This window comes from Corylus avellana, chromosome 2, assembly GCF_965113065.1.
Source record: "Corylus avellana chromosome 2, dhCorAvel1.hap1.2, whole genome shotgun sequence".
Lineage (NCBI taxonomy): Eukaryota > Viridiplantae > Streptophyta > Magnoliopsida > Fagales > Betulaceae > Corylus > Corylus avellana.
The window spans coordinates 41217831-41240338 of record NC_142491.1 but is presented as its reverse complement, the minus strand read 5'-3'; the positions used below and the strand labels follow the sequence as shown (position 1 = coordinate 41240338).

The 22508-nt window shown below is 37.4% G+C and overlaps 1 protein-coding gene across 1 annotated transcript; it reads right to left on the bottom strand.

Annotated features, from left to right (window-relative positions):
• Positions 1-1332: 1332 nt before the first annotated feature.
• Positions 1333-20547, bottom strand: LOC132167880 (uncharacterized). Its single transcript, XM_059578917.2, has 8 exons — positions 20353-20547; positions 20081-20162; positions 16822-16892; positions 12759-12883; positions 8594-8730; positions 2182-2329; positions 1937-2096; positions 1333-1726 (listed from the first exon to the last, which is right to left on the bottom strand). The coding sequence occupies exons 3-8, from the start codon at positions 16832-16834 to the stop codon at positions 1635-1637; spliced, it is 675 nt and encodes a 224-aa protein (XP_059434900.1). The 5' UTR covers positions 16835-16892; positions 20081-20162; positions 20353-20547; the 3' UTR covers positions 1333-1634.
• Between the last annotated feature and the right edge of the window lie 1961 nt (positions 20548-22508).

Below are 22508 nucleotides of genomic sequence, written 5' to 3'. Positions count from 1 at the left end.
TATGCAATGAGCCTCTTTACAAATTCATCCCACACATCTATCTAGTGAGGCATGGTTGTCACACTCGACTTGTCAGTTATGGTCAGGGGCGAACCCATGATTTATATTATGGGGGGATGAACTTACCTGAATATATAACCACATAGATACATATAGTATCTCTCTATATGTGTATTTATGTATGTTTATTTAAAATAAATATAGATAAGTCTTAAATTTAATTTCATAGTAAATTGTAAATTATTATTGCATACAAAAAGTTTTTTTTTTTAAAAAAAAAAAAACTAAAAAGATCTATAGGATTAGAAAAAATAGTACATTTAGTGTGAACTTTTTCTCCTAACAAGATCACTCGGAACTCCCATAGACACTAGAGTCAAGCCAAAATAATGTTGTGAACTGAAAGTCACTAATTAAATGGGGGCATTTTCAATTTTTCAAAGCTGAAAGAGGGGACAAAACTAAAAGAAAATTTTAAAGGGGGCAAAAATATAATTTTGGAATGACAAAACTAAAAGAAATTTTTTAAAAAGGGGCAAAAATATAATTTTGTGGGGATAAATTTATAAAAAATTATATTTTAATAACATTTTCAAAATGTTTGGGGGCACATTCGTCTCCCAACCATATGCCTGCTTCCGCCCCTGGTCATGTTTAATGATACATCTAGAACCACTTTTTTCATAAAATCTTGGATCAACTCTTTTACTTCTTCCCAAAACCTTGGATCGAGCCATGAATCCACTTGCGTCTCCTTGTTCAGTTGAGAGTGGTTAGTTCGAATGATCTTTTCAATAGGGGGGTAAATCCATTTAGGGGGAGGTTAAAAAAGTAGGTCAGCTACTAAGGTAGGTCCACCCCTAGTTACCAGTCAGAATTGTATTTTTTTCTAGTCTTGGTAAGAATAAAACAACAACCAAGACTATAAACTGGGAGAAGTTCCGCATCCAAACAGGTTGCATACAACAATTAAAACAACTGCCATCCCCCTCAACCAAACAAGCCCGAATAACCCATAATCCAAGACAAGAGCTGTCCTACCCTATGTCCTTAGTGATCCTATGTTTCTCCTAGTTCAAGTAAAATATACCTCTGGTAAATATCTTAAGTTGGCATAAGTTTATAGAATTGTTTGTTGCATCACATGCAAAGCTGAAGATTCTGAACTATAAAATAGTTGAAACGGAGAGGATTATGTTCAAGTAAGCTATGCCGTACTCTAAATTAATGGAGGATATATTTTAACGTGATTGGATTTAACCAACCACGCAACTTATTCATCCAAACCACAAAGTTCAATAACAAATTCTGGGCTTTCAACCACACCAAAAAAAAAAATAAAAAAAATCAATAAATAGTAGTTTTACTTTTACACAGTCACCAATCACCATATCCTTGAATGACTCATGCAAAGCACGACATTTAGTATGTGCAGGCAAATGTGGATCTAGTATCCAAATCTAACAAAATTTACCATAACATTTGAAAACAGGCACTCAGATGCAGTCTCTTATTGGACAACATACAGCAATATCACTCATATCAATCTCTGGGGAGGGGATGCCGGAGGATCTTATCCCTACTTTGATCCAAATGCTGAATCCCAATTCTTTTGGCGGAATGAACCGAAACACTCACATGAAATCATAATCATCAAGCACATCATAGCCATCAACAGCCAAATCATCATCTGGCTTGTCAACAATGATCTGCTTTTTCTTGGCGCCTGCAAGCAAGGAAAAGCAGTTGACATTTACCAATTTGTAAGTTGTTCTCATAAATTCCTCATTTTAGAACAATCATGGGCATTAACTTGAACAACGGTGGGACCAAATCCAATAAATGCATAAAAGTGGAGTCCATCCCACTCATTTAGTACAAGTCCGTGTGTGATGCTCTCATTTGCCAAGCACAAGTTCGTGTACACAAACCATACCTGTCTTCTTTCTACCAGCATTGGCTTCCTTCTCTGCTTTTAGCTTTTCATTTGCAATTGCTGTAACTGAAGATGCAACTTCTTTTGCGTCTGCTGCTTTCATGGAAGTCATTGATAGTCTCATTACAGTCTTGAGTAAACCAATATAATGATAACTTTTCTGCAGCAAAAGGAAGCGCATACATTCTTGCAAAGTTAGAAATTCTCGACTTTGGTCAAAACAGTGGAAGACAATTTTAACACACCTCATAGGGGCGGAGCTTATGTGAAATGAGCTCTGCATATTCCAAGAAGTCGCTTTCTGAATTGGGAATAAAATTTTCAAGGGTCTTCTCATCGTCTCTCTTACCAAACAGTTCTTTAGTAGAGTTATAATCAGCTTCTTCCACTAGCCTGTGATGAAGAATATAGTTGTAGTGAAGAGAACGTCTAAGCATACCAAAAACAAAAAGGTTACGAGCCTCCATATTAAATAGCTATTGAGACCAGTGTATAGGTTTTAGTCGGGATCAAAGCATGCAGACATATTGTATTTGATCTTTTTAATAGAAACATAACTTTAGTTGGAAATTTTGAAAATAAAACATATAGGGAAGTCCACAATTTGAAACGCATGCTATAAACATGAGGCAAAAACTTATCAAGCATGCCGTTCAGATCTGTGGGCAGCATGAACAGAATAAGGGCGACACTGACAATCAAAGGGTGACTTCCAGATGCCAAAAACTGACAAAAGAGTTTGATGCAGGTGCATAAGTCTTAAATAGCTCATTTGCTCTTTATTTTTTGTCCACCTATGCAGTTTCATTTTGTTAAGAGTTGTTTTAAATAATTTTCTAGGAATGGACATGGTAATTGTACTAGGTTTTTATCGTGGGTCTAATGCAGGAAGCAGTAACTTGGTTACAAAGAGTCTTTTAAATTAAATCCCAAGTAAGATCGGACACATATAGGCCTACTAAAAGTCTCTATGTATGAATAACAAGTAATTGAAGTTTCTTATCCGAGAATATACATCAGATTTGGAAATTTTCTTTTTTCCCTTCTCTTTCCTTGTTTAAGTTTTAAGCCCACCAGTTTATAAAATTCGAGACAACCTAGCAGGAAATTGCAGAATAACATTATCTACAAGACTACAACATTAAATATTTACATCAAAAGGATTAAAAAAATTGTGTCATTGGATCAAAAAACTAATAGTCCTTCATTAAAATTCAAGATGCACAAATAGTTTTAGTATCAACTGTCCCCCAAAACTATGCTGCAAATACTTTTTATACCAAAAATTGACAGCAAAAGAAGATGTAAACGAAGACTAATGAATTTCAATGTTTTTTTGACTAAACAAAGACAGACCAAGTGGGCCTCCATGTACACTGAGTAACATCTCAAAGAATATAAGACTTTATCATGGGAGAAAGGGTTTAACACAAGTGAGTTTCTGCAAAGACCAGCAATAGTTGATACAACGCACCAGTTCCACACATAATCAACTGTACCCCGAAAGTTCCTGAAGAGGGTACTTTTTTTTTAAGGTACTTGAGAGCAATTGAGCTAGATTTGTCCAAACCAACCCACCCTCAATAAATTTCCAGAGAAGAGTAACCAATAATTGAGCTAAAGTTCCTCACTTAAAATTATGACAAGGATCAGTTTGGGAACACTCTGTGCAGGGTCTTACAGTCCAGCACCTAATACTAAAATTATGGATTTTGGGGCTGTCTTTTACAGAATACTAACAGCTCTGAGAATGGTGATTCGAGCAATACAAAACTTTAGGAAAGAATAGGGTTTATTGAATTTCAAAGGCCACAACAAATAACAGTTTGTTGAGATTCAGTGAGCGTGTGACAGTATAATGCTTTCTGCATTGCTGAATAACCCATGCACTGTACTGCCATATGCTGCACAATCAACATCATAATCTAATTGACATAGTCAAGATAAAATGACACAGACGGACCACACATGATGTGGAGACACCGCACAAGAGGGAAGTGAAAATACATTCGACTTACAATATATGATGTTGCGACACAGGAAATTACTGTCCAAAAATGACTAATCTCAAGATGAAGATTTGAATATAACAAGTGAAATTTAATGAGAAAAGATCACAGATATCAACAAGCATTTATTACCATACGTATTTCTTGTCTGAAGCAATTTAGGCAGAAAAACACTAAACAAGAGAAAGCAGTTTAGAAGGATGTAGCAAAAATCAAACTTAGGAACAAAAGACATATAAAAGGAAGATACAGAGTTCCGCCCATAATAAATCAAGACCTACTTCAGGATTCAGATTTCCGTCCATAATAAATCAAGACCTGCTTCAGGATTCCCTGCAGGTGCCAATTTTTGTTTTTCCAAGAACAGATAGGCATACAAAAAGCCTGCTCATGCCACAAATGGGGTGGTGGTAGTCATGATTATTTTAAGGGATAGATATAACTACTTTTATCAATGTGTTGCACGTATACCAAACACTGGGAACTAATCATTTGAAGGTTTGAAAGCACAACTTGGATTGAGAAGCTACATTGTGACCTAATTTGTCCACAAAACTACAATCTTTTATTTAGGATTGCTTAACCTTCAACCCCCCCCCCCCCCTTTTTAACTTCCCTTGACTAAGTACGACTAATATTCAGTAGCATGAACGATCACAGGACTAATAGTAGTATCAGAGGGGGGAAAAGGGGGGGGGAGAGGGGGAGAAGATGGGGAATGTGATTTCAGTGGTGAAATCACCAAGCTAAACCCTCCAAGGTAAGAAGTGTAGCTCTATTATGATAGTGATAATTATGGTTGTCTATATATGGCCTAAACTATGATGAGTATCGCCCCATTAACATTGTTTACGGCCTTACATACATTGGTGGAATTACTTTAGATCTAAACCAATCAAAGAAGCCTACAAATCATAAAGGTGGACATCTTTTAAATCTTGCTCGACTTAGTGAACCAAAATGATTTATTTCTTTACTTATACTTAAATGGTGAATAGCATCCCATGTGTGAGGAAAACAAAGTCCTCTAATTTTTCATAATAAAATGCATTTATTAAGAAAACTTTTTTTTTTTTTTGATAAGTAACATTTATTAAGAAAACTTAGAAGCATGCCTCTACCTTGTTATCTCTTGTCCACAAATTGTGAACCCACTGAATGTCCTAAATTGCAATAAAAACCCAACAATATAGATGTGCAATAGGGCAAAAATGCATTTATTAAGTACAGGCATGCCTTGACTTTGTAATCTCGTCTAAAAATTGTTAACCTATTGAATGTCCTAAATTGTTATAAAAACCCAACAATGTAGGTGCAAAAGGGCACCCTGGCATAGATTATCCACTAGAAGCAATAGCCATGTCCAAGTCTAACAAGTAGGCGTGTCAAACTTCAATAACTGTAGCACTATTTGCACACATGAAGATTTAAAAAAGCATCAATCAAGCTAGGGTGATCACAGCTCAAATAAGGATCAGTTCAGTGGTAAACTTCACTTGAAACTTAATTAAACCCCAATTAAATAATATTTATGAATATTATCAATCTTACTATGCAAAGGATATAGGTTGAAGCTGTTACTTTACAAGACTCAGCATGATGAGAGACATTAACTTGCATCACCAGTTACAATCTGATTTGAGCCTGAGCTCCTCAAGACCAGATCTAAGTAAATATCAAACCTAGTCCATAACAGTGTGATATTGTTACAACCCAGGGAAAAACGGAAACCACATATGTGCTATCACTCCAAAATAACTAGTCAATTTGGAACTTCCCTAAAATTATTTATAAGTACCACCTAGGAAAGCCAAGCCGTGTGGTATTGGAGTATTGCATGATGTGGCCCTGACGATGAGGGAGAGTATATAACACTCCGGTCCCATATTGGGAAGATGAAGAGTATCCCATATAAATTATATGGTTTATAAAAATAGTTATGAGTGTAAAGTCCCACATTGCCTAATGTGGCGCGGCTGGTGCTGCGCGCTAGGGTTTGGCGTGCTTGTTATGGAATGCAGCTTCTCTTTTGAAGCTAAAACCTTCTGCCTTTCGGCAAAGGTTGGGTGCCATAACCTTCGTCTGGAGGAAAGGAGAAAAGGATTCGTGGGGTATATTTTCGCGAGCATTCAGTGTTCGTCGTGGTTGGTGGATACAGTGGAAGCGGCAATTCAGGCTCAGGTGAAGGAAGAAATCACCAAATCTTACCGTGAGGGTGATAAGGCCACGATGGTCCACGGGGGAGGTAATAAGGCCGGAAGGTTCTTGGAGGTGTTGGCGTTGGCTGAGGGTGGTCGCAAGGAAGTCATTTGACTTCAGGAGGGACGCTTTGGGAGGGGCTGGCAGCATTTTGCGGGAGAATTTCAGCAACTGTTGGCGGCCCAGTTCAAGTTGTCCGGTACAGCGAAGCATGGGGTTCCATCTTCGGCGGGGCTTCTCATGGATGCTCCTTCTTTGGGGGTCGATTTCGGTAGGTCTTTTGTGGATGTCCTTCGATCTACTCCGGGCGTCGAGGCGAGAGCAGTAGACTACAAGGTGTGTTACTCGAGGTCTCTCGATTTGCTTCCAAGGTCGTCTTGCTTTGAATCGAAGTTTGACGGTCTTGGGTTGCGTTCTGCCGTGGATTGCTCTGCGTTGGAGTGCTTGCCTACTCCTCTGGCAGTGGCAGCTGGGTCTGTGAGTTTGAGGAAGAAGAAGAAGGGTAAGATCGGTATTAGTGGGTTGTTGAGGCTTCTAAGGCAAATCCAACGTAAGTTGGACCGGGTCCGTGCTGGGGTTGCCTCGAAGCTCAATCGCAGAAGGAAGAGGGTTCGTATTTTGGGCCTAACCAATTCTGTTTTGGGTTGCGTTTCCGGGTCGGTCTTTGAAACACGGTCGGGTCAAAACTCGGATCCGGGTTCGAAGCTGGGTTCAAATCTAGAATTTGTCTCGAATTCTTTGCCTTTGAAGCCTGTTTCTGCCGTTGCGTTGCTTTTGGTGCCTTATCCCGGGCTTCCTCTGGTCTCTGAAGCTGTTTTGGAGCCGTTGGCTAGGTCTTCTTTGAGTTTGCAGGTTACGGGTTTGGATTCCGGAGATGGGTCTTCCCTGGCTGAGTTCTCTCTCTCTCCGGTGCGAGTTCTGGGCGAGAATGTTGGGTCTGCCGGTGATGGGTCTTCTCAGGGGGCTACTCTGTTGGCGGATCCTAGTTTTTCTGTCCCTTTTGCAAATTTACGGCGAGCCCTTTGCTCAGGGATTGGGAGGATTCTTTTTCTTCGGTGCCTGAAGCCCGCCTAGGTGCGCCTATGTCTTCTAAGATTTCTGATTCGGTGCGTCTCTGTTCTCAAAGAGGCCTTCTCTGTTCCTTGGGAGGTGGACTTTTTGGCGAGCCCTCTTTGCAGGGATAGGGAGGCTCCTTTTTCTGGGGGGGAGGAAACTCAGGTTGCTCGTCCTTCTTCTCCGGCGAAAGGTTTGATTCGCCGTGGTTTCTTTGGTCCGAGAGCTGTCTCTCCCTCTCTGGTGGTGTTGAAAGAATCTTCCTTGTCTTCTAAGGGAAAGGACCCTAGTCCAGAAGTCTCTCCCACTTTGCTGGTGGAGGTTCATGTAGGCTTTACTTTCTCGCCTACCTTTGGGGTGGCTGAGCTGGTCTTCATTCCCTTGCTGCTGCCTCTTTGCTCTCGTCTCAGGTCTGCACTTCTCTCTCGACTACTTCCCTTTCCGATGGGGCGGCTGAGATGGGTAGGAGTCTTAGCCATCCTTTTCCTCGCATGTCAAAGAGTGGTACTCCCATTTATTCTTCTGTTTCCACGTCCCAACTGTGGTATACCCGGAGGGTGAAGGAAAAAGTCGCAAAGCAGCTGCATAAGAACAAGGACCTGCTTGCCGAGGTTGTGGTTGATACTTCGGTGGAAGGGGAGGAGGGCTATTCAGATAGGGTGCTTGATGCGATGAACCTCGCTCCTGTTGTGGGGTTGTCTTGGGGAGGTGGAAGACATAAAACTTCGGGACCTTTTTGCCGTCATTGAAAAGAGGGAGCCCGTGGTTGAAGCTTCTGCTCCTAAGGTTAAGGGGATGAGGGAGCTCAAAAATCTGGATTGCTCCATCTCTCCGGTGAAGGGCCAGCGTCAGCCAGGATTTTTGGGGTCAAAAAATGCATTTTCCTCTCCCCCTGAGGTGCACTAGGATTCCCCCTAAGGTGCACTAGGGTTTTTCTTGGGTGTTTGGTTGGGTTCCTTGTATACTTTTTTGGGTACTTAGAGGTTTTTCTGGGTTTTTGGTTTGGTTGGGTTCTTTTGTATACTTTATTGTGTACTTAGAGGCGCATTGTGCTTTTTTGATTTATACTACATTACTTATAAAAAAAAAGTCTCACATTACCTAATTACTAAGTGAAACTGAGCTTTAGAATGACTTTAAGGCAAGCTCGTGATATACTCAACTAGCTGATAATCAATACAGATACAAAGAACAAATGCAACATTAAAAGATGATGCTGCTCAAGACAAATGGTGTAAAAAATAATACATATTGCTGGCCCACAATTTAAATGATTTTTTTCTCTGTAACATTTACCAATCATCAGATGAGGAATATATATTCCTAAATTAATCTACTAAAGGAAAAAAGCATCCATTATTAATTTATTAGCATAAAGAAGAATTTGAACTATTACCGTTGTTGGCGGAGTTTTTCAGCTACAGGATCTAGTGGCTCTTCCTTCACTACTTCAACAGTTTTCCCTTTCTTTTCGGCAGGTTTCACTGCAGGTTTCTTGGGGGCCTTTTCAGCTGGAGGTTTTGCTTCAGGTGCCTGATCCCATCACAAAACAGATTTCACATTAACATGAACAAGCAAACCACGATGAGCATGAGGAATTGGCATGGATTGATGTGACAATGCTCTAACACCAGACAGCATAACAGCAAAGTTCTAATCTGTGTTCCAGTAAAAATATATGCATCCAACAAGCTGACCATGAAGGACATAATACTGGGAAAATTTACGTAACAAAAACATGTTTTCAAACAAAGTGAACAGTATATGACGTGAAGTGAAGCATTCATGCAATAACCACACTGTACTGACAAGACAACATTGATATGCACTTTCAACGTAATTTATCTTTTTGTTTATGTCAATGTTACTTGGTGCTGGCAGAGTCAACAAGGTACAGGCAACCTGAATTTTTTTTTTTTTTTTTTTGTAAGTAATCGAATTATCATAACAAGTGTAAGGCGCCCCAAGGTACACAGGAAGTATACAAGAAAAAACACCATGCTAAATAGAAGGGGAAAAATGAATAGAAAAATCACCATAACTAATTTCCAAAGGGAAAACAAAAGCAGCAGTCTAAAAAAAGGCAACTTGAATATTTTCCAGTTCAAGAAATTGAGTAACATATCCATTCACTAGTTCAACATTGGATCTCTGTCAAACAGCCTACGCAACAAACATATTTTTCCCCAGTAAATGAATTATCATACATTGCACATATAGTCACAAAATGAGGGGAAAGTTTTTCTGCTGACAAAGGCATTCTAATGACGTCTCAGAAACCCAGAGCATCATGAGTTTCAAGTTAAAGAACTTAAGATATGAAAGCCAGTGCTCCACCTACATCGGCTCTCTTCACATAGGTTGCTTCACTAGTCCTAAGAAGCTCAATAATTGGACCAAACAGCAGAGACAACCAGGTAGCCACTCACCAATCAGGCACACTGGCCTAGTTCTAATGTAAATCACCAGAAGAAAAGAAACAGGCAGGAGATATTCTCACTGTTATCAACCCTTATCAAACGAAGAAAAAGAAATTATATTTCTCATGGTATGGAAGTTTCTTTCAATTCAAAAAACATGATCAGAATCAAATTCCATCTCCAAAGGATGAAATATCACCAGTCTAAAGAAAGGCAACCTGAATATTATCCAGTTCAAGAAATTGAGTAACATGTCCATTCACTAATTCAACATTGGATCTCTGTCAAACAGCCAAAGCAATAAACATATTTTTCCCCAGTAAATGACTTATCATACATTGCAGCTATAGTCACAAAATGAGGGGAAAGTTTTTCTGCTAACAAAGGCATTCTAATGACGTCTCAGAAACCCTGAGCATCATGAGTTTCAAGTTAAAGAACTCAAGATATGAAAGCCAGTGCTCCGCCTACATTGGCTCTCTTCACATAGGTTGCTTCACTAGTCCTAAGAAGCTCAATACTTGGACCAAACAGCAGAGACAACCAGGTAGCCATTCACCAATCAGGCACGCCTAGTTCTAATTTAAATCATCAGAAGAAAAGAAACAGGCAGGAGATATTCTCACTGTTATCAACCCTTATCAAACGAAGAAAAAGAAATTATATTTCTCATGGTATAGAAGTTTCTTTCAATTCAAAAAACATGATCAGAATCAAATTCCATCTCCAAAGGATGAAATATCACCAGTCTAAAGAAAGGCAACCTGAATATTATCCAGTTCAAGAAATTGAGTAACATGTCCATTCACTAGTTCAACATTGGATCTCTGTCAAACAGCCTACGCAACAAACATATTTTTCCCCAGTAAATGAATTATCATACATTGCAGATATAGTCACAAAATGAGGAGAAAAATTTTCTGCTAAAAAAGGCATTCTAATGACGGCTTACAAGCCCTGAGCATCATGAGTGTCAAGTTAAAGAACTTAAGATATGAATGCCAGTGCTCCGCCTACAATGGCTCTCTTCACATAGGTTGCTTCGCTAGTCCTAAAAAGCTCAATAATTGGACCAAACAGCAGAGACAACCAGGTAGCCATTCGCCAATCAGGCACACTGGCCTAGTTCTAATTTAAATCATCAGAAGAAAAGAAACAGGCAGGAGATATTCTCACTGTTATCAACCCTTATCAAACGAAGAAAAAGAAAGGGGAAAATACACTTTGCCCCCCGAACTATCCACCCATTTGCAGTTTTAACTCCAATGTTTAAAAAGTGACACTTTACCCCCCCCAAACCTCCAAATTGTTGCAATTCGACCATTCTGAATTTTTTTTTTCCAAAATAACCCCATCCCAAGTTTTAAAAAAAATAATTAAAAAAATAAAATTAAAAATTAAAAATTAAGGGGTGGCTTCGGCCCAACTGGGGTAGCCGGCCACCCCTTAATTTTTTAATTTTTAAAAATTTTAAAAAAAAAAAAAAAAAATTAACTTGGGATGGGGCATTTTGGAAAAAAAAAAAAAAAAAAAAAAAAAAGTCAGAATGGTCGAATTGCAACAATTTGGAAGTTTGGAGGGGTAAAGTGTCACTTTTTAAACATTGGAGTTAAAAATGCAAATGGATGGATAGTTCAGAGGGGGAAAATGTATTTTCCCCAAAAAGAAATTATATTTCTCATGGTATGGAAGTTTCTTTCAATTCAAAAAACATGATCCGAATCAAATTCCATCTCCAAAGGATGAAATATCACCAGTGACTAAAAAGCCAACAAACTCACATGATTTGTTACCAAAGAGGGAGGCCAGAGGCCTGGCACTACTCAGGTTTAATTTGAGATGAACTCTAATGGTTTTGTATCACTCTTTGTATATTGGCCCAAATGAAGATTCGTTTCTAACAGCGTCATTTCATTATGCTTCCTAAACTGCCAACCGATCCCCCACCCCACCACACCCAATCCCAAAAGGCAAACAAAATGAAAATATTAAAGAATAAAAAAAATTTTAAAAGGACTTTTTGACCATATTATATCACAAACCTGTGCCATTACAATCACAAAAAAATCATCATCTGTACACTTCTTTTTTCTTTTCTAATCAAACCAATTACCTCATTAACCATACCATCCTTAAGGGGGGTGGGAGTGCCCTTTGACACAAAGGCCATTAGCTTGAACAATATTTTTACTCTGATGAGTAGATATTTATTTTGAGAAGAAAAAGAAAAAAAAAAAAAAAAAAAAGGAGCAGCCTAGTACATGTACAGCATACAAGAGAAACACCACATAGAACCCTTCTATTAATGATTCCCTCCTAGACACGACCATGGCCAAATTTTGAGAGTAGTCGAGTACATCCAGAGTGTACAAGAGAAACACCACATACAACTATTCTACTAATAATTCCCTTCCAGACACAATTACGCCAAATTTTGGACATTTTGAAATTTAAAGATGCTTGCGTCTGCTAAACTTTAAAGATGCACATCATGCACCCAGACCCATCACTGATACTCAAGTCCCAAGTCAAATAGACTGATGTTCTAAGCAAAACACTGGGATTGTCTGGAAAGATTATTGCATAGACCTTTTAGAATTGAAAGCAGTACGCAATTTCAAATGTTTCACTTTCACTGGACTATCTGATATAAATAGCAAATCCACCTGAAGAGAGAACAGTCAAAATAAATTATAGACTAGATCCCTCGGAACAAGACAATCCATAAAATTTCATGACTGGACGTTCTCTGTCCCTTCACGAACCAAGCATCCACCCCATATAACGGAAACATATAAGCATCACTCAAAATTATTATCCATTTCTCAAAATGAACCGTATGCTACTACAAATAGCAAACTTCAAAATAGCAAAACAATTTTCAAGAAATGACTTGTATTCTTTTCAACGGAACCAATGAAATAGAAATGTCAAAAAAATAAACTGTATCTGATTATACAAATAATGAAATCTTCATGGTTCTTCAGATTGTCAATGCATTATCCAAACTCATCATTCCCTCAATATCTAGCCAATGAATCATCCCAAGGAAATAATGAATTAACCAATACTCCATCCTCTATTCCCATCCAGAAATGTGGAAAAAAATGCTAAGAGGTCATAATTAATTATCAATCATACCGGTGTAGGATCATCTTCATCCTCCCATGATTCCTTCACATCATTGTCATCCGCATCTTCATCATCCCATTTACTTTTAGGTTGTTCCTTTGCAAGGACGGGTAGGGGTAGAATTTGATCATCCTCTGAAAGAAAAGTATGTCCCTTTGTAAAACTAAACAGCAAACTCCAACAAGAATACAAACGATAATCTTCATGACACAAATATAGAGGAAATAAATTAAAAACAACCTTGAATAATTATATGGTGCCCCTCAGGTTCTACAAAATAACACTAAACAGTTATTGCATACAACTTCTTTAAATCCCTTCCGTACAAATGAAGCCAATATGAAGGATCAATTAACAACATAACACATTCTTTCATAGTATAACATATCAAGTTGAAAGGAAGCAGAGATAAATGATGTCCATCTAAACCTTAAAGAAGTTTAGCAATCAACTATGGAAATTTCATAAGGGAAGTGACATTCAGCCTATTTGATTAGTATAAACACTATAGAGCCATTTTAAATGTTTTGATTGAATGCAAGAGTATGGTACATGACTCCTGCAACAATGGCAGAACTCAAGTGAAATATGGGGATCCTAGCCAGCTTATCAGTTGTTATACTTTAAATCGGCTTATATATTACCAAGTAATTAGTCTTAGCATTAGCAACCAACATTTATTCCTACAATTATATATTTAAGAATGACAAAAAGGAGAAGGCCAAAGAGGATAATTACCAACCTCACTGGTGGATTCTCACAACTATGCACTCTATAACGGGCTCAGAATACATAGATTAATAGTAGAAGATCATGACTGATTGTCATTATAACAAATGAAGATGACTTGCCTAAATGGTGCTGTGCACTCGAAAAAAACAATTAAGGAAGTTTCAGGGTTGAGAACCTCCAAAGGAATATCAGCTTCTTCTCAAGGATTGACAAAGGGGTGAGAACAAGTCTCACTGAAAAGATTCCTATAAGCCAGAAATAACCGGGTTTTGCTCGTCACCCATTTCCAGTAGCATCACTTTTTTCCCTTAGCTTGATTGTGGACAAACAATTTGTACTGTATGCTAGGCGCTCTCATCTAATCAAATCAGTTCTCTTAGCCACACAAATATTGCTATGCACTATGCTGTATTCTGACCCTCTGTAAATGGCCAGTGAGCAAATTAATACTCCACCCATCCCAAATTAGACGTCTTGGTTCCAGAGACCAAGACTGTTAATCAAGATGCATACATATAGTGAACTTCCTAAAATGTCCTACACTACGGAAATGACTTGAAATAAGAATTGTGTCTGCTTTTTGAGAAAGTTGAAGGTAGTAAAGAAAAAATGAGTAAATACTTCAACTTTCAGGAAGCGGACATTTATTTTGAAAAGTTCCAATGGAGAAAGCAAGACATTTTTTTTAGAACAGACTAGCAAGTTTCAAGTTATTTCATGGGCCATGATATAGAAAATAATATTTTTATAAGGATTAAAAAAAAAAAAAACTGGGGTCGCCAAAGACCCCCACAACACCCCCCCCCCCCCCCCCCCAACCTTAGAAGTAGGTCCGCCCTTAAGTGGGAAGCTCCATGGAACCCTAGAGTTCAAAGTGGCTTGGACCTTAAAAAAAATAGGAGATTTACACAAGGCTTCCATTGTGATGTGCATATGGCCCATATCTCTATGTGCCTTAGCTTCTAAACAACTGCAATTATCGTTGGATTGGATCTCTGACAATTTCATGCAAATTGCACATCATACATCCAAACAGACAAAAACTTCAAAACTTCAAAAAGACTCGCAGACAAAGGTTGTTGCCACCTCTTACAGTTCTCAAGCAATCATAGGCAATCTTTGTTCTGTGCTCAGCAAAGAAAACAGATTTCCAACTAAGAATAAACTTTGGAGATAGGATGGGAATGTATAGTGCAAAATTGCTCTTGCAAGGTAACTTCTTCTTTTTTTTATATAAGTAAAGGAAATTTTATAAACAAAAGCGTAAGGCGCCCCCAAGTAGAAACGATCTTTGCTTCTCAAATGCTGCGAACTCTTCTCAAATATCAATTATCCAAATGGATTTTCAGATGTGGTCCCCACCACTAACACTTTTCAAAACGAACTACAAAACTCCTTCCCAAAAACAAAACACTACTCAAAAAAATAAATAACAAATTTTTTTTTCAAGTGAGGAGACCGCTTATGTACAATTTGTTTTCAGGTGGCAGGCTGCCTACTTATATGTAAAAAATCAAAAAAAAAAAAAATTTTAAAAAGATGGTGTGGTGGCCACTGCTACCCGCCTAACCCATGATGGCAGCGCCACTTCGGTGGCCACTAATCTGTCTAGCAGGCTAGCAGCCCTGCATTGATCACCAGGCTTGTTTGGCACGGCCACCACAGTAAAGTAAAAACTCCTTTTTCCTCTTATTTTAATAAACACTCTTAAATTTTTTATTTTTCAAAAACACTTCTCAAAATTTTACGAAATGAATTTCTTTTGCGGACCCTGCATATAACACTTCTTTCAAATGTGGTCCCCACCAATCAATTCGCAATTTTACCTTTTTCAAAAACTCTTTTCAAAATCCAAAACCCAAAACACTTTTCAAAATTTTACCAAACTGACCCTTATATCTTCAGCAATTTTCCAAACACAATCTAAAGAAAGTAATAGGAAGATACTTTGTCCATTGACAATTCAGAGTACATTGCACCCCTTCAACTGAATATAACTTGTTTTTGCGACAGCTATATTTAAAACATGTTTTTTTGTTGGTTGTGCTCCCATGACCCTGCTGAAAGTTTAGGAATTGATTTATCCCTCTTCTGCCAATTAATACATCATAGAAGGAAAATGCACACACATGCACATAAATGGCCATACACCTTCACCCATCACCCCCACTCTCACATCTAAACCCATATCCACAGCTAGTAGCATATATAGAGCATGCCTCAGGATAGCTTCACAACTTCTTTCACAATATATTAATCAACTTGATAATCAGAACTAACATCACGACAACTCCCTCCCATCCAACAAAGAAAATTGTTCGCCCTTTTCTTTTCTTTTTCCTTTTTTTTACGTTACGTACAAAACTTTATCAGATATTGTTGGAATTTCAAATCTAAAAGAGAATAATTCCTATTAAAGATTAAACCGGTCCATACATCCAACTCTAAAAACAGTTACCCACAAGGAAGACATAAGTTGTAAGCAATAATTCAATTTAACAAGGATTTATTACAACACAAATATTGACTTAAGAAAGGCCCGACTCCAGGTCATTCAAGATTTATGAAATAGAGGCTTTGAGCTTCTTGACCCTTCGAGTCAAGATTAGTCAGTTCTATTTCTCAATTGGGGGGCAAGGAATGTACACATTGGTAGAGTGTCACCCTGGCATAACTGTCCATCAATCAGGTGTCCCATTTTTTAATCAAATAGCAGAAAAAATTCAAAAGAAATAGAAAACGATGACCACAAAAATAAATTAATTAAGTTGACAACAACACTATTTTTACTTCTCTACAATTATTGTTTTACTAGTACGTATTTATACTTTGCAGTAATTATGCAACTTTTAAAAATAAAAATAAACTAAAATATTTTGCTCAACTGTATCAAGAAAACCACTAAGACATTAATCACCATAATTAATATTGCTACTTCCCGCAGAGTCAAGCAAATCGTATCAGTCTTAGGAAAGTGCACCCAAGAAATTGGCAAATCACTTTATCATAGTAAAAAATAATAATTATAATCTAATCTCAGTCAAGTAAGCAAAAGAATCAAAAAAATTCACACACGACATTAAGACAATGGAATCAATGGGATAATGGAAAACTGGTTGTACCATACCAAATCATAAGCAAAAGAAAATGATGATTGTGTCAACAGCAAGAATAATCATAACAATTAGTAAAATCGAACCACTAATATATCACAGTTCTATGAGTCAAAAATTGGGCTTTTGCAATTTCATGAATTTAAAAAGCTTCCAACAGATATTGAGTTACAATAGTACACCAACTGGATGGCATGCACAATCAGAATTTAGAGCGGAAAAATTACCCCAGTCCTCCATCTCGCTGTGTAATTAAGTGGTTAGAAGCAAATTAGCAACTAGCTTGCGAAGTATGATACTGCATACAAAAAGATATAAACATTAAAAAATAAAACCAGAAATGAGAAGCAAAAAATAAAACATTTGAGTGCAGAATAAAATTCTATCAGAAACAAAATTGATTCGAAAGAAATGCCAATTAAATACTTTTCAGTATAACTTTTAACTTAGGCCATGACTTTCAATCTCAACTTGCTAAACAGCAGTCACCATATAGAAGTGATAAAAGAGGAATGTGAAAAATGCAATATAATATGAGCCCAAAGAGAAAATAAATGATGCTGCATCTATAGCATGGTTAAGAGGAAATATCAACTCTAGAAGCCTAAGGTTAAGGCAATCATCTCTAGACTCAGCAAGAAGCCTTTTTGGCCCAAAAATAGGTGCACAACTCTATAGTGGAGTTTAACAGCTCACCAACTACAACTTATCAAAAAAAAAAAACAGCTCACCAACTACAGTTACTGCCTTCACATGCATGAATAGCAACACCAGCCAACACATTCCTTTTTTTGGCCAAGAAAAAAAAATTACATTTCATGGTGCTCTTACAAAATACTCATTATGATTCCACACATCACAAGTGAATGGATCTCAAAGGCATATGACTTTTGGGCTTCCTCCTATTATAACATAGTTTCTAAAATCACACTACCCAACAGCTATTATGTAAACCCTTTTTTTCCCTCTATCCATCTTACTTTTCCTCCCAACATCTCCTAGGTCTTACGGGATTACTTTTTCCAATGAAATCACCTTTCCTCTAGACTTTTTTTTAATAAGTAATTAAGTTTCATTAAAACCAAAGGGCACACACCCAAGTACACAAGCACTATACAAGAAAAACACCTAACCAGAAAAAAAGATAAATAATCGTAGGTAGCAATCCAAGCAATGGAAAAGGGTATTGAAGAAGGCCATTAACTCCGCCACTATCCTCTCATTTTCTTCAAAGCTTCACCAATTTCTCTCTCTAAATACACCACATCATGCAAAGCATAATCATTTTCCAAACTTCACTTTGAGGACTACTAAATTGCCCGCTCCAACAAGCAAAGAGATCTCTCACTAGACGAGGCATGAGGTACACTAAAAAGAACAAGTCGAAGATAGAGTTCCATAAGGCACTCGTAAAGTTATCCAAAGTGGGGATCTTACCTAAAGCGGCCAACCAAACGAATAAAGCTACTCTAAAAGGGAAAGGAGTGTTGTAATGGGGGATTAAGATATTATAAAACGTTCTTACATCAAACAACACTCTCTTGAAAGAGTTCCAACAAAGCTTGTCTACACCATCCTATTTCAATCTCACCGAATACAACTAATCGAAAAACAAAGTAAAGAATCCCAACTCCCAATTATGCGCCGCTCTTACAAAATTAACGTTCCACTAAGGAGAGCCATTAGAGAAATGAAAATGATCTACCACGGATGCATCCCTAATATAGGCAAAGCTAAACAACTTCAGAAACGCTATCTTAAGGGGTTGCTCCCCACACCACACATCCCATTCAACTCATTGACTCCATTAGAGCACTACCCACCCCATTGACTACCATATTTAAAGTCCACTATCAATCTCCACATAGCCTCCATCATAAGCATAACGCCATTACCTTCCCAGAATAGCTCGGTTGAAAATGAGCAAATTTTGAACCCCCAAACCCCCCTCAAAAATCGGAGAACGCACCTTGGACTAGCTTATCAAGTGAAATTTGACCTCTTCGCCCATATAAATCCCGTGGTAACTTCTCAATTCTATTGGCAATGCTAGCCGAGGGGGGAAATAGAGACAAAAAAACACGTAGGCAATGTACTCTCCATCAAGGTAATCCTACCCCCTTTAGACAAGTACAACAACTTCCAACCAGCCAAACAACATTAAATCTTCTCAATAATGCCATCCCAAACCTTCTACACTGTTGACATTACCAAGAATAACTAATTCCGACTTAGCCAAATTAATTTTCAAACCCAAGATAACTTCAAAACATAAGAACAAATATTGCAAAAGATGAAGGCAATCTGGGACAGCCTCACAAAAAATTAAAGTGTCATCCGCAAACAAAAGTAAGGAGATTGTGAGTGGGAAGTGTCATCCTCCTTACTAAAAAGTATTCATCCTTTGCAATTAAGGAGAATGTTCTTCCTCCAAAATCCAGTCTAATATTTTCAATCAAAAAATCTCATCATTTTGTTGGTTAGAATTCAAGGACGTGGCCATAGATCAGAGAAAGAGGCACGTCATTGTGATGGATTGGTGCTACACGTTCAAGAATGGCAGGGAGACTATAGATGATATTCTTCCCCATTTGAGCTAGAGCTCATTGGCCAACCTTTAATCTAATACTGGCTCCTGGTCTTCACAAAAGTGGGAACATCTCAACAACTAGCCTCGTCTTCAAGTGTTTCCCCGCCCATGTACCAACCCTACTAATGCACTTTTCTAAAGAAGGCTCCACACCTACTTATGAAGTGTTTTAAAAGGCCAGACACCTAAACCATTTATATAGGGGGTGTTTGGCAAATGCCAGCACGAACCCCAATACCCAGGATACTGTAGCTTGACCGAAGGCCATGCCTGTTGCCCACTTGCTGCGCTACAGTGCCGTGGAAAAAGCTACAGTGCAAGAGGGGTTAACAAACAGACCCATAATTGTCTCCAGACCAAAGCAACAAAATATACAGGCACTTCCACCAAGAAGGTGGTTTAGTATCAACCAAATTATAAAACAAAGTGATAGTTTATGTGCTTTGGACTTCTGAAATGGCCAAGGCAAATAATTAAGGACTTGTTATGAATGTACAAGTACAGAACATGCAAATACCAATATTGACAAGTTACTAATATTCCTAATTGCTTCTGATATACACTAAAACAGTTAGGAATCATACATGGATAAATGAATGTGCACATATATTTACATATACAAGAAGATTTTTCACCACTGATCCAGTATTTATTCGTGAATCTCAAGTTCCATATCCATAAACTGAAATTGCAGAACCTCAATCTTACTACTAGATTTAAGAGCTCCTAAAATAAAATTAAATAACCGATCAATTGATACCTAATTGTCTATCACACGCTTTCATGGGTTTAAAAAGTTAAATGTACTACTTTCCGATATCAAGGAACAGCAACATCTAACAGTCTCTTTCAAAACTCATTTATAAGGGCAATAGGTTCAAAAATATTCAGAGCACCTTGCGGTTGTTGTGGGTAGTAGTGTAGGGTTTCTGCCGCTGCTTCTTCGTACGTTCCCAGGTACGCTCTATAATCCCACCCCTACGAGGAAAACAAGTCAGAAAACCAAACGAAAAGAAAGGAAAAATAGAATTTCAGATGAGTTGTATTGGGCAATCGATTCCTTTAAAAATAATTGGACTCTAGATTTTGATAGAAACAGTTTCCTTGATACAAAACCGCGGGGAACAAACAGGGATTTTGTAGATATCGGAGAGAGGAATTGATTTACCGAGAATCGGGTGTTGCGGAGGACGACAAATCCGACTGGAGCACCGAAAATCCCTAATTTCAATGTCTGAACCGTTACTGGTAAGGTAATTAGGGCTTTTTCTATTTTTGGGCGGGGGTTAGTGTACTAGAAATCCGCGTAAGAGAAATGAGAAGGGGAAAGAGGGGGATGGTTAACTTGGTAAGGCAATTAGGGTTTTTTCTTCTTTTTTTCTTTTTTTTTTTAAATTTTTTCTTTTTTAATGTGACAGATTCCAGATTTGCTGGCGAGTCAAGCCATGGACACTTGCGCATGTGCTTACGACATTGCGTTTTATGTTTTTGGGCGACATCATCAGTGAGCTACATATCCACTTACAAGAATTTTTTTTTTTTTTTTTTTTTGTCTCTTGGATTTTAGAAAAATGAGATATCATTTGGCAGTACCAAAATTTTAAATTTTTTTTAAAAAAAATTAAGATAAATTTTTATAATGTAGAAAAATAAAAATACTAAAAACGTTTTTCTCACATTTTATGAGAATTTTTAGATTTTTAAGGAGGACCATAAAGGTTTTCTTAATTCTTTTTTTAGGCATAAAAGGGAGGTTATTATTATTATTATTATTAAGAGGGACAATAGGGCTTTCAAATGACCCATGGACGAAATTAAAAAAATAAATAAATAAAAATAGAAGTTTGTACAAATTTGATTTTAAAAGAAAAAAAAAAAATAGAGCTAATGCTAACAGGCCCATTATACTTTCTTTTTTTTCAATTGTCAGGCCCATTCTATCGTCCATGGTGCTAGATATCTTAGTTCATCAAGGAACGTAAAAATAGAATCGATTGCCAAAACGGAAATCTTTTGGCCCACGACCTAATGGATGTCTTTTGCTAAAGGAAACAGATCAAATATTTGATTCAAATATTTGATCAAGATCAATCATTGGAGTTCTTTGCAGTAAGGGTGTAAATTCAGCCGGTTATAACCGGTCACCATCTGATTACCGGCTACCAACTGGCTAACGGGTCAATCGTTTTTAAAAGCAGTTGAAAATAAACGGTAACCGGCCATATCATTTACCGGTTAACTGTTTTAGCTAATAATTGCTAACCGAAACCGAGTTGACATTCCTACTTTGCAAAACTAAGCTACTGCTTTTATCTTCATCCATCCAAATCTTGATTTGGCATCATGATTTACTATGAATTTAGTCAAGTAGTGGTCTTCATCTTATTAAATTATAATGGAACATTTAATCAGCCATTTTTCATAAATTTAAAAGGTATAATTATTATTAATATTTTTGAAATACAATTAAAAATTTATTCCATCCAAATCTCATATATGGAGTTTTCATTTCTTCTAACATGGCCAATCTACCGGCTGTGCATCAAATTAATATGAGAAAAAAATTAAAAAGAAAACATTATTTATTGTAAAGAAGAACCATCTACACTTTCAGGAAAGTTTGGAACTGCCGTGGAAGTAACCAATAGAGTCATCATAATATGATTTGTCATCTTACTATGTGTACAATTAATATAGTCATTATCATATGATCATGACCACTCCCTTAAGATAAAATCAAAACTATTTGTCATCTTTTACCCGTCTAAATCTTTTCTCCATCCCGCAGCAATCCTTTACATTGACTAAGAGTTTGTTTAATATTGCGACTTCACAGGTCAAAATATCATATTTAAAACAAAATTACGAAAAGTATTTTGTTTGGGAGTGCAACTGAAAAAATAAAAAATAAAAATCTACGTTTTTTCACATCGCATGTCACGGGTGTATTTTTAAAAACACACGGCTTTAACGATCGAGCCGTAATTTTAGCAAACGCGTCATTGCGTTTTTAAATATTATATTTTATAAATTGCACGTTTTGAAATCGGCCCATGTGATGAAAGCGAGAGAGAAAGACGGGTACTTCTCTTGAGGCCATATGAGGGGGCCCATGTGGTTGTGGATCATTCGTATATCACAATCTTGGCAATTGTTTTTGACTCATATGGTGATGAATGATTTGATGCCCCTGGTACTCTCGTTGCTTCCACCAATAATTTCAAATTTTGACAACACAATATGCAAATTACTCGTACACCTCTTCTTTTTCCTTTTTCCTTTTTCCTTTTTTCCAAATAATATGGCTACTATTTTAGGTTGTCT

Coding starts and splice junctions, on each gene's coding strand:
- LOC132167880 (XM_059578917.2), bottom strand. Junction 8,731..12,758: donor ATGAAGATGATCCTACACCG/GTATGATTGATA, acceptor TGATGGGATCAG/GCACCTGAAGCAAAACCTCC. Junction 1,727..1,936: donor TGCTGGTAGAAAGAAGACAG/GTATGGTTTGTG, acceptor CCTTGCTTGCAG/GCGCCAAGAAAAAGCAGATC.